Source organism: Myodes glareolus, chromosome 5, assembly GCF_982192425.1.
Source record: "Myodes glareolus chromosome 5, mMyoGla1.1, whole genome shotgun sequence".
In the NCBI taxonomy this organism is placed as follows: Eukaryota; Metazoa; Chordata; class Mammalia; order Rodentia; family Cricetidae; genus Myodes; species Myodes glareolus.
In genome coordinates, this window is record NC_142030.1 from 14,713,259 (window position 1) to 14,726,201 (window position 12,943).

The following is a 12,943-nucleotide window of genomic DNA, read 5'->3' on the forward strand; positions in this document are numbered from 1 at the left end:
ACAAAATACAGTCGTTCTAAATACTGACTGCTCATTTTGTTTCATTTGTTTGTTTTTCCAAGAAGGGTTTTTCCTATGTGGCCTGGCTGTCCTGGAACTAGTTCTGAAAATCAGGCTAGCATCGAACTGGGAGATCCACCTGCCTCTGCCTCCCGAGTGCTGGGATCAAAGGTGTGCGCCACCACGCCCGCCAGTCTTTTGTTGTATACTCTGCGACGTACCACACAGTGCGTGTTGATTCCAGACCATTTTGTAACGACAACATCTGACTTTTTAATAGTTTGTGCAACATGAAAACAACAAAACTGTTCCCTTGCCCTTAAGTCGCAGAACTGGTGCTTTTTTACTGGTTGTGGACAGGTGAGCATCCTGCTTTGGAGGTTGAGTAAGGAAGGTTAAGTGAGGCAATGCACGGGAGTGGGTGTCAGGCCGGGTAACAAACATGTATGTCGCGGTGCTCACATCCTTGGGTGACACCCCATATCCTTAAGACACATCCCCTAAGAAGGAAGTCTGGGAATGGAGCTACCTCAACACCGTGGCCAAGCCGGATCGGCTCAGGAAAGGTCCACAGCCACCTGTAGTCCCAAGGGAAGGGGCCAACCGGGTGTGACACGGAAGGAAACACTTCCAGGATGGACACGGGGGTGGAGGGCTGGGGAGCAGCGATCCCCGGTTCCTGCAGAAGCAGGAGCTGTCACCTAAGCAGATCGGAGGCCCGGGAGTGAAGAGGGGCTGTGTCCGAGGTGCCCAGCCCGAGCCCTCCCGGCCCCCGACCGGCGAGTTACATAACCGGGCGGGCAGTGAGGACGGCGCTCGCAACTGGGGGCCGCTCTTCGCCCACCTCAGCCGGGGCCCGCAGTCGCTCCGGGAGAGCGGCCGCCGACTCCGTCAGGACAGGCTGGACTCCCGGGCTTTCGGTTTCCGGCGCTGGCGCTCGCACCAACCCCAGAAACAGACACACAGACACCATAACAAAGGCGGCGACGCGGCGGCAGCGCCTGAGTAGGAAGAGCGGGAACCGCGGTGGGCTGGCGGCCATCCCACCGGCACGGCCACCAGACTCGGCCGGTGCGACCTCGGGACAGGCAACCGGCGGGAAGGAGGGCTGCTCCGAGACGCTACTTACTCTCGTCAGGCAACTGGTCGAGCTCCGCCATCTTGAACGAGCCGCGCCGCTTTTTCAAAGGCTGCCCGCCCCGGTGCATTGTGGGGCGGAGACTGTCTGCGAGGGAGGTTCGAATGAGGAGCTCGCGGCCCGCGGCGCCTGCTCCCGCCAGGCCGTCCGGCTCCGCCCGAGCCTGCCCGGAGGGGGCCTCCGGGGCTGCGCCTCCACCCGGGACCGGGCTGGAAGGAGGGCAGGGGAGGCCGCGCCGAGAGGCCCGGTAGGGGCCGAGCGCGGGGGGCGCGGCGCCAGCCCCGATGCGCCCGCCCGCCCGCGCCACCCCCCTCGCCTGCCTGCGCTCGCTCCCGGCGCGCGGCCCGCGCTGCGGCTGCGGGAACTGCAGGCTGTTTGTTTCCTGAGGGGAGCGGGAGGGAGGCCCGGGCGGGTAGCGCGGCGGACGAGACCTGGGTTCCTGGTTGCTTTGCACGGAGGGGGCTGTGCCCGAAGTAACGTGTGCTCGGCTCCCCAGACCGCGTTTCTCCGGCGCCTCTGTCCGTCCCTTCCCCCCCCAACCCCAAGTACTCAGGCCGCGGCGGCCGCGTCGCCTGCAGGTCACAGATGCGGGGTCCCGAGCGGCCCTGGCCGGAACCTGAGCTGCGAGCGGCCGGGATGAGACCTTGAGAGGTCACCAAGTTGGTGTAGGCCGACGGCTAGCGAACTGTCCTGCGTTCTTTCTCTCCTGCCCTCCACCCGAGGCCAGCAGGGAGCTGGGAGCTTCACAGTGACTAAGGATGCTTGGTGAAGATACAAGGGACACTCACCGAATGTAATGAAACTGGATGAGAATCCCTCCCATACCGAAAAAAAGCCCGGGGAAAGATGCCACAGTTCCCGGCTGTAACACTTTACAGTATTAAACCACAGTTGCTTTTCAACAGTTCCTTTTACAAGCGTGGTCAATCTCCCGGGTCTTTTCTGCAAGACTTTATGAGGAGGGGGTGGTCGGAGAATTCAGCAGTTAAGCAGTGGAAAGAAAAAAAAAAAACGGGTGGATGGGTGAATTCCAAGAGCTAAAAAGTTAAAAAATGGCGCAGTGAGGCGAGAACAGATCTAGACTGGCCTGCCAGGGCTAAGTTGCACATGGAAAGAGCAATAAAGTGGAGTTTTAAGTAGTAGGAATGGCAGGTTTTCATTTCTGTTCTAGAACAAAAATGTGAGACACAGATTGGAGAAAGACAGGATGAGAATCGAGAGGACGACTTCTGGGGTCAGGAAAAGGGCTGCAGGTGCCTGCTCTACTGGCTGTGGAAGTTGGGCCGCTCTTTGTATCATTCCAGGCAAGTAAATTCTTGTGGTTTAAACTTTCAGTGGGACGAAACAGTGAGTCGAAGGACTTTAAAACGGCTCCTTCACCCAGAGGTTAGGTTAGCTGCTCCTGCCACCCCATAAGATAGTACCAACCACCGAATGTGAAAAAGGCTTAGGAAGAGGAACCATCGTTGGTGACAGCAGCTTTGGGCCTAGGGTGACTGAGTGAGGAGGTAGGCAGAAAATGAAAGGCCAATTTTTTTCTCTGTCTTTTTTTGGGGGGGAGGGGAGGTTAGAGGCAGGGTTTCTCTGTAGCTTTGGAGCCTGCCCTGGAACTAGCTCTTGTAAACCAGGCTGGCCTCAAACTCACAAAGATCCGCCTGCCTTCCTCTGCCTCAGGAGTGCTGGGATTAAAGGTGTGGGCCACCACCGTTAAATTTATTTTATGTGTATGATGTTTTGTCAGCATTTGTGTCTGTCAGAGGGTGTAGGAACCCCTGGAACCTCACAGACAGTTGTGAGCTGCCTTGTGGGTACTGGGAGTTGAACCCAGGTCCTCTGGAAGAGCAGCCAGTACTCTTAACCATTGAGCAAACTCTCCAGTCCCCAAAAGGCCAGGTTTTTTTTTTAAAGTATTTATTTATTTATTTATTTATTTATTTATTTATTATGTACACAGTATTCAGCCTCCATGTATGCCCGCACACCAGAAGAGGGCACCAGATCTCACTACAGATGTAAGCCACTATGTGGTTACTGGGAATTGAACTCAGGACCTCTGGAAGAGCAGGCAGTGCTCCCAACCTCTGAGCCATCTCTCCAGCCCCCCAAAAGGCCAGTTTTAACAAAGTAACCTTGCCTTCTAGTTCATCTGACCCTTCCTGAACCTTCTGAACACATTCTAACCAACCAGTCTTTAACAGATGGAATAAACTCATCTTTTTGGGGGCTTGGGTGTCCTTATCAATTTGAAAATGAGGTCAAACTTAATCCATTTATGCTGCTATGACAAAGTACCTTGTGACTTGGTAGTTTCTAAACAACAGAAATTCATTTCTCGTGGTTCTGAACTCTAGAAATTTCAAGGTGGCTGTGCCAATATTGATGAGGGCTGCTTCCTCCTTCCACAATGCCCATCTTGCTGCTACATCTCCAGGGGTGAAGGAAAAAGAACAAGAGTGCCTCTTCAATACTGAACTCTATAAGTGTGCTAATCTCACTCTTGAGCCAGAGCTTCTTAATAGTATTGCACAAGGCATTAAATTTCAAAATGAGTTTTGAAAGGGGCACCATCATTCTATCCATAGAACATGAACCACAGGATAAATTAACTTCAGTTGTGTATTCAACTTAAGTGATATGATTTTGCAAGTTATCTTCTTTGCCTTAAAACACACACGCACACACACACACACACACACACACACACACACATTGGACTTCATGGAATATTTCTTTAATCCCAGCACTCCATGTTTTATGTAGCAGTTTCCTGAGATTAAAGCCTTCATTTTAGAGGGAAATGTCTTGTGATGTTTTCAGGGAGGTGAAATAACAGGATATTCTATAGGGAGGTGAGGTGAAATACTGTGGAAAAGCTCCTTAAGGAAGCTGACAACTCAAATAGTTTCTGAGCTAGATGTGGTGGCCAATGCCTTTAATCCCAGCACTAGGGAGGCAGAGGTAGGAGGATCTCTGTGAGTTTGAAGCCAGCCTGGTCTACTGAGCTAGTTCCAGGACAGCCAGGGCTATAGAGAAAGTTTCAGGAAGTTCCTGAAACTGACCAGATTCACTGGACCACTCCCTCCCCCAAGAGTATAAGCAGGGATAAGTCCAGCTGAAATAGACCAGCCGAAGCAGCCTGAAAGAAGAGGCCTACCAAACTGCATAAAAGAAACAAAGGCAGATGAGCTGCCTGGAAGAGGCTCAAACCAACTGAGCCACTTGGAAAGGACTCTGCAATCTATTGAGTTGCTGCAGACGGCAATGTGCTGTAGATGGATTTTTCTTTGGGCCGCCAGCTCACAAAATAATGAATGACATGGAGACTTATCATTAATTATGAAAGCTTGGCCTTAGCTTAGGCTTACCCCATTAGTTCTTATAACTTAAATCAACTCATATCTTTTATTCTATGTTCTTTTACGTGGCTCGGTTACCTTTACTCTGTACTGTCCAGCCAGCTTCCTCAACATCTGGCTGGTGACTCTGCCCTTTCTCGCAGAACTCTGTCTGTCCAGAAGTCAAACTTATACATCCTGCCTAGCTATTGGCTGTTTAACTTTTTATTAAACCAATCACAGTGATACATCTTTACACAGTGTAAAGGTGTATTCCACAACAGTGTGCTCTAGGTTTCCAACTCTCACAGATGTCACACATGCAGGGGTCACCTTTGGTGATGCAGCTGTCTTTGAGTCATCTAAGCTCCTCTAAGTAACTTCAATGAAGGGTATTGGTTTACCAAGTTGTTCTTTGGTAGTATCATGCTTTGGTCTGTCACTTATTCCCTCTTTAGGGTGAATAGCTATTTGTTCATGATTTCCCAGGAACTATCTGCCACCAACACTCAGGGAGGCAGAAAAGGAAGATCTTTGTGAGTTTGAGATCAGTCTGTACTACATAGTGAGTTCCAGGCCAGCCATGGCTATATAGTGAGACCCTGTCTCAAACAACAACAAAACCCCTAAAGTTTGGATAAGAACACTAAATCATTAAAAAACAAAACACCTAGATAAAAGCTGGGGTATTGTAGGTGTCCCCTGGCTTCTCTCTCCAGAATCACAAAAACAGGCTTGAACACACACACACACACACACACACACACACACACACACACAAGAATATATCATAGAACTGACAGGATGGCTCATCAGGTGAATGTGCTTGCTGCCAAACCTAATGACTTGAATCAGCTCTCTGGAACCCACATAGTAGCAAAGAGAACTGACCCGCACAAATTGTCCTCTGTCCTTCACATAAAATTCTATTTCCCAATATATACACATAAATTATATCCAGAATGAAAAGACACTCATGTTAATAGTGGCTACCTCTAGATAGTAGTAGCTACCTTTAGATAGTAGAATCATGGATGATTTTTTTTTATTTTCTTCATATCTGTATATATAGCCTTTCTATAGAAAAAGATAGTTTTAAAATATAAGCAAGCATGGCAAGTCAGTCTCTCTTGGCCAGGTGTGGGGGAATATACCTCTCATCCTAGCAGTTAAAAGGGGGAAATGAGTGTCAGGAACTGAGGCCAATAGTCACAGCAAGTCCAAGGTTATCTGGGTTGCTTGAGGCCCTCTGGAATAACAAGAGGGCCTGAAGGAACAGCTCTGAGGTTAAGAGTACATAGCAGCATTGCAGAAAACCCGAGTTCATTTCCCAGCACCCTTATCAGCTCAACTGCCTCTACCTCCAGTTATGGAGACTTTGACACTCTCTTCTGGCCTCAAGGGAAACTGTACTCATACACACACTTCCCTTCACATGTACACATAATTAAACATAAAAACAGTTTTTAAAAAGGCAACAATGCTGGGCATGGTAGTACACACCTTCCCAGCATTGGGGGTGGGGGTAGGGGCAGAGGCAGGCAGATTTTTGAGTTTTAGGATAGCCTGGTCTATATATATAGCAAGCTTCAGGCAAGTCAGGGCTACATAATAAAACATTGTCTCAAAAAAGCAAACAAAAATAATATATCTATGAAATAGAATAACATTCAGCCATAAGAGAAATGTTCTGATAAGGACCACAGTGTGAATGAACTTATACTAAAGCCTGTCTCAAAAGAACGAATTGTGTGCTTCTATCAGTGGGAAATGTCCAGAACAGGCACATCTATAAAAAGAGTAGATTTAAAGAGGCCAGCAGCTGCTTGGGCTGAGTGGGAAATGAGTAACCAGGAAAAGGTATAGGATTTCTTGTGGGGCGACGAAAAGTTCTAAAACGGTAGTGACGGCTGCAGAACTGCGCATCTACTAAAAACCACTTAGTAGACCATTTAAATAGGTGACATATATGCTACGTACATATGGATTATATATTAATAAAACTGTCACTGGATAAGTTTTTCCCATACTGTGCTAATCAGTTATCAGTTGATGCCCTGAGGGATTGCGACCCACAGGTTGAGAACTGTTGCTGTATTGCAACTTTGAGGATCAAGCCTTTAACAAAATAGATCTTTCTTTGGGAGACACTCAAGATCCAGTGGCACAGACATTAAGATACATCTCAATTTCAAATCTCTGGTAGTCAGTTGTACCAAATTTCTTCTTTTAAGCCAAAGGTGATTGGTGTGGGAGAATTGTCTGTATTCTGTCAGTCATATTTTAATGAAACACTGATTGGCCAGGCAGGCAGTATAGGCGGGAAAGCCAGACAGGAAGTAGGGGTGGAGCAAAGAGACTGGGAATATTCTGGGAAAGCAGGAAGCTTCCTCTGCCAGTTCTGCCCAGACCACCAGAGAGGAAAGATGTAAGCTGCCCCGCTGGAAAAGGTACTGAGCCATGTGCTAGCGTAGATAAAGATAATGGGGTAACATAAGTTATAAGAGCTAATAAGTAGCCTGACCTAATGGGCCAATCAGTTTATAATCTTATGGAGTCCTGTGTGTGATTTTCCTTGGGAGTTGCCGGCTGTGGGATACTGGGTGGGACAGAACCCCAACAAGCCGGCCCTCATGCTACAGGTGATAGGTCAAAGAAATGTTCTTCAGGGCCCTGTAGGATGACAGCTGCAAAGGAAAGCCTGGCTGCTCCCCTTTCCACCCTGTCCCTCTGCCAAACATCTCCCCTAGCAGTCTGAACACCTGCTAGAATGAGAGGCTGCTTTTCTTGGTGGACCCAAGTGGCTACAAGAGAAAGCAAACTAGATTCGTAACATCTATTTTTTTTAAGTGATTATGATTCCAGGAATGCTGGTGAGATGACTCATCTGGAAAAGGCGCTTGCATCCAAACCTGGACCAAAGTTCAATCCCTAGGACCCAAATGGTGGGAGGAGAGAACCAACTCCCACAAGCTGTCCTCTTATCCCCATGGAGTGCTATGGAACATCATTAATTAATGTAATTTTAAAAAAGGACTCTAGGAAATTATCAGATACCTGCTTCTTAAGAGAGCAAGGGCAGGGGAAAGAGAGAGGGGTGGGAAGACAGACAGACACACACACACACAGAGAGAGAGAGAGAGAGAGAGAGAGAGAGAGCTGCTAGCCTATCTCCAAGGGCCATAGTGAGAATTAAAGGAGATCTAAAACTCTCAGCTCACACCCCAACTCATAAACCCCAGCTTCCTCCCACTCTATCGTATGTTCTTATTTTATTATTATTGTTATTATTATTATTTTCTTTTGAGACAGGGTATCTCTGTGTAGTCCTGGCTGTTCTGGAACTCACTTTGTAAACCAGGCCAGCCTTAACCTCACAGAAATCTGCCTGTGTCTGCCTCCTGTGTGCTGGGATTAAAGGTGTGTGCCACCATCGCCCGGCTCTGTCTTGCTTTCTTAACTTGTGTTCAGAAGGGACTAAGTACCCTTTTTAAAGACATTGCTTCTAAAAAACATTATTCTTAGGAAAATTTATTGGTGCATCTTGGTTAATTATGGATGTTTTTCTTGTTTTTCTCTACTCGCAATGGAGCCAAGACAGGGAATAATAACCACAACCTCTTTCTCCAGGACATCCTGTGTAAAAGACTGAAAAGTTAGATGTTCTATATGAAAGAACGGAGAGGAACAGACACACTGAGTCAATTTCTAAACACATCAAAGAATATCAGTGAAGACAGCATGCCAGGATAGACACCAAAGGCAGAGTCATTATCCAAACAAAAGACTGGACAGTTCAGCATGGTGGGCTGGAACCCACTGAGGTATTCCCTTCAGGATATGTATGTGCTGTGGGGTGTACAGTTCATGTATTTGAACACATGGCCCCTGGTGGACTGTGCCATTTTAGGAGACTGCGCTACCTTCAGGAGGTAAAGCCAAGCTGGAGAAGTGGATTCCCAGAGAATGGGTCTTTGTCCTTACATTCCTACCCAACTTCCGGTCCAATAGCTCCCTCTGTTTCCTGGTCCACCAAGATCTGAGAAGTTCAAAGCCACACACAGCTTCTGCTGTAACTGGCAAGAATTTTGTCACGGCTTCCCAGCTATGGTGGGCTGGACTCCAAATCCTTTCTGCTTTAAGTTGCTTCTTCTCAGATATTTGGTCACAGCAATGAGAAAAGTATCCTAGAAGGAAACATTTAGAGTGGGATAATTACTGGGCATGGTGGCTCACGCCTTCACCAGCACTCTGGAGGCAGAGGTGGGAGGATCTCTGAGTTTGAGGCCAATCTGGTCTACAGAGTGAGTCCCAGGACAGCCATGGCTACATTGGCAACTTAGGGCAAGAAGGATTTGAGGGTACAGTTTAATATGGCTGGGAAGACATGGAAAAATTCTTGCCAACCATGACAGCAGCAGTGTGTGGCTTGGGACTTCTTACATCTTGGTAGACGAGGAAACAGAGGGAGAGACTGGGCCAGAAGCTGGGTAGGAACATAAAAAAAGCATTCAGAAAAACCTGAATCTCAAAAAAGCAAACAGAAAAAGGAAGTTGGATAGTCATGGGGCCAGCAAGAAGGTTCAACCTGTAAAAGTGCTTGCTGCCAATCCTGATGACCCTGAGTTCAATCTCTGGTCTGGAGCCTGCACGGAAGAGGAGTACTGACTCCCACAGCTGTCCTCTGACCAGGCAGTGGGCGCCACCACTGCCTGGCTGAATTTTTAGTCTCGTATTTAACCCCAGTATTCAAGGCAATTACCCAGTAGTTGGTTGGCAAGTGTTCATTAAAAATCTACTATGCAGCAGGCACTAGGGCTGTAAAGCCCCATGTGAAATAGCGCCTGCCCATTGTAGTCCAATTGAGACAGACACACTCTATGGGCAATTGCAGTATTGTCCCGGGCTGAGGACAAGATGCCACAGTAGCATAGAATAGGTGATATAGGGAAAAATTTTTTTTTCTGGGTCTGTAAGCATAGCTCAGTAGTAGGAATGGGCTTGGCACGTACAAAGTGGTAGTTCAAGTCCTATCACCAGGGAGTGGAAATAATAACTTGTTCTCACACTTGTTTTCTGGCTGAACCTGTAACACAAGAGTTTCTTCTATGAGAAAAACAGATCAGTAAGACAAAAGAGAAATTTACTCAAGTTTTATGTAATAAGTCTTCATAAGGAAATGAAGACCCAAGGAAACAGGCAGCCCATGTAGATTTTAAGTAAGGTTTGATGGAGAAATAGAACCACCATGAAGAAATTGGATTGGATTAAACAGTTATGACCCAATGGTACTCTAGGCAGGGACGCTCAAAGCCATCGCGTTCAGACTTCTGTTTGGGTCCACTGTCTTCAGTGATGAGGACACACCTTCTCTATGGGGACAGGGAAACCGTTCTTGTCATCAGCTTCAGGTGAGGGGGTTCCTACAATGCTCTCGAATGCCAAAGATGTCACATGACCTGACCCCCATTAGTGGTAGGGGAAGGGTAAGTAAGACTTTCCAGAGGCGTGGTGGCTAACTGAGCCACAAATGACATGTAGACAAAGAAGCGTGACCGGCAAAGGGCCACATGTAAAGGCCCAGAAGAGAGAAGGACATGCCTCTCATTCCAGGCAATTTAAGGAAGGGGTATGGATAGAGAGTTGAAAATGAGGTAAGAAGTAAGACTAGAAGAAGCAACAAGATCCACACAAGTCCATAGTGTGCTTTGTGTGTGTGTTGTTCGTGTATGCATGTGTGTGCAGAGGCTAGGGAACCACTCAGGTGTCCTTTGTTGACGCCATTCACTTTGGTGTCTTTGTTTTCTGCTTTGAGACAGGGTCTCTCGTTAGACTGCACCTCAATGATTAGGTGAGCCTGGCTGGCCCCAGGGCCCCAGGAATAAGTGTATGGCACTATGCCCAGATCCTTTCTTTCTTTCTTTTCCCTTCCCTTCCCTTCCCTTCCCCCCCCTCCTCCTCCTTCTCTTTCTCTCTCTCTCTCTCTCTCTCTCTCTCTCTCTCTCTCTCTCTCTCTCTGCATGTATGTCTACATATCAGAAGAGATCCCACTAGAAATAGTTGTTGCTGGGAATTGAACTCAGGACCTCTGGAAGAGCAGTCAGTGCCCTTAACCGCTGAGCTGTCTCTCCAGCCCAGCTATTTTTTTCTTTTTACAGTGGGTTCTGGGAATCAGATTTAGGTCTTTACGCTTGTGCAGCAGGCACTTCACTCACAGAGCCATCCCCCAGCCTGTGTGTTGATTTGTTTTTGAGACAGGGTCTCATGTAGCTCAGGCTTGGCCTTGAATGCCTGACCCTCCTCTTCTACTCCCAAGAGCTGGGATTAACAGGCTTGAGCCACCGCCATGTCCAGCATGGGAGGTAGGTCTTTTTAAAAGCCTTTGATTAAATAGGCTTCCATAGCCATGGAGGTTGTCAGCTGTGAGGGATGCATTTAGCTGCCCAGTGCCCTACCCTGACCAAATCTGCCACAATGTCCACTCCCTGCCGTGCTCTTCCTGGCTGCCTGGAGCCAGTAACTGATCAGGGCAGGGCTAATGGAGCTAGGCCTGCTTACTGTGACAGTTGTGACAGGCAGTCTGTGTTATGGGATTTCTATAGGTCGTGACCTGGACTGGCTGCACACTAATCTATGGCTCTCTTGGCCATCACTATGGAATACATCAAATGATGCTCGGTGGCCATCACTCTGTGGATCATTTGGGGCCAGGATGAATCAGAATTGTTAACACTTGCTTTTTTTTTTTAAATTTATTTAACTTTATTTTATGTGCATTGGTGTGAAGGTGTCAGATCTCCTGGAACTGGAGTCACAGACAGGTGTGAGCAGCCAGTGGGTGCTGGGAACTGAACCCGGGTCTTCTGGAAGAGTGGTCAGTTGCTTTTAACTCCTGAGCCTTCTCTCCAGTCCCCTAACACTTGTTTCTCTAGTGAAGCCCAGAGACAATGAACAACTAAGGCTTTTTCTCAGGAGATGGGATATGCCCACATATTCTGTAGCTCAACCCAAGGGGTACAAACAAGGTGTCAAATGTTTGCCCATGATGGTTCAAGACCTGCAACTACTGTGCACCGTATGGAACCCAGTCACAGGGGGACCAAGGAGCCTGTGCCTGAGACCTCAGTCTCTTTACTACTACTGAAGCTCTGCCGTCAGTACTGTATCCTCTGCCTGTACAAGGTGCACTGGGAATTTAAAACAGTGAGCTCTTTCAGCAAACATGAAGGTGAGTAAGGTGTGGTTGGTTGCCTCAGCAGCCTGGCCAGGACTTCCCTGGGAAGCACCTCATAGCCAGTGCCCTTTGCCCCTCTTCCTGTCACCTCGGCAGGTGCCAGGCTGCTTTCTAGTCTGACTTCCCTCTGCTCTGTCCTTCGGAAGTGTTGCCTACACTTGTCTACACATCCGTTTCCTTCACAGTTTGTACCTCAGAGAAACTGACCCAAGCACATGGGATCAGAAGTGTTGGAAATATGGTTGATGACGGACTGATAACTCTTTCTCTGGCCAGCAAGGATATGGAGTATCGAGGATGCGTGGTCCAGGTTACCTAATACTCCAGAGTGGTTTCCTGGGAAGAGAAGGTATTGCAAGATAGAGAAACAGTGCTTCAAAGGACAATGGAGAGGGCTGGAGAGTTTATACAGTGGTTAAGAGCACTTGTTGCTCTTGCAGAGGACCTGGGTTTTACTCCCAGCACCCACATGGAGGCTCACGATTGTCTGTAACTCTAGTCTCAGAGGATCTAACACTGTCTTCTTACCTCCATAGGCACCAGACATGCTATTTGGACTCCATAAAAGTTCTGCTCTGATCTCTACTTGTATGTCATGGCATGAGTATGCCAATAACATCAACAATAATAATAGTACTACTAATAAATGGTGATGATGATAATAATACTACATTTATGTGTCTGAGTTTTTGCCTGCATGTTTGTCTGTGCAACAGTGCTTTCAGTGTCCACAGAGGACAGAAGGGGGCATCAGATCCTCTGAAATCGGAGTTCAGACAGATGTGAGCAGACAAATGCGCTGGGAACCAAAGTCAAGTTCTCTGGAAAAGTCGATTGTGATTTGAGCACCGAGAAAGCTGTCTTCAGACAGGGTTTCTGTGTGTAGCCCTGATTGTCCTGGAATTCACTCTGTAGACCAGGCTGGCCTAGAACTCAGAGAAATCTGCCTGCCGCTGCTCCTGAGTGCTGGGACTAAAGGTGTGCACCACCATGGTCAGCCATAATAGTAATTTTTAAAAAAGAGACATAGCATTATTCACTAAGGCTAGCAAGAAGGGGATTTGAGAAGGCAGTGTCAAGGGACATTGCAGCGGTGGCTCTCTGAGGTTGAAGAGGGGTGGTGGGAGAGGACTAGCAGGCTGGACTCTTTCAGGGAGAGGGGGATGGCAGGACTAGATTGAACTAGAGGCCAAGTAGCATGACAAGACAGGGGGTATCTTTTTGTTATCTTTCTTT

At 47.9% G+C, this 12,943-nt stretch overlaps 1 protein-coding gene and 1 long non-coding RNA gene across 3 annotated transcripts in view; one reads left to right on the forward strand and one right to left on the reverse strand.

Moving 5' to 3' along the window:
• Positions 1 to 1,533, reverse strand: part of Lin9 (lin-9 DREAM MuvB core complex component) — a 48,000-nt gene extending 46,467 nt beyond the window's left edge. Inside the window, exon 1 of one of the 2 annotated variants that reach the window (XM_085687620.2) lies at positions 1,130 to 1,533. In XM_085687620.2, the coding sequence (XP_085543746.1) occupies positions 1,130 to 1,208 (79 nt within the window). In that variant the 5' untranslated portion in view covers positions 1,209 to 1,533. The remainder of the gene's footprint in view (positions 1 to 1,129) is intronic. The other variant, XM_085687622.2, reaches the window with a different exon arrangement.
• A 9,730-nt stretch (positions 1,534 to 11,263) lies between these two features.
• LOC146894822 (uncharacterized) lies at positions 11,264 to 12,379 on the forward strand. The gene is made up of 2 exons (XR_015737792.1): positions 11,264 to 11,701; positions 11,893 to 12,379. It is a non-coding gene; the product is annotated as an uncharacterized LOC146894822 (long non-coding RNA).
• Positions 12,380 to 12,943: the final 564 nt, after the last annotated feature.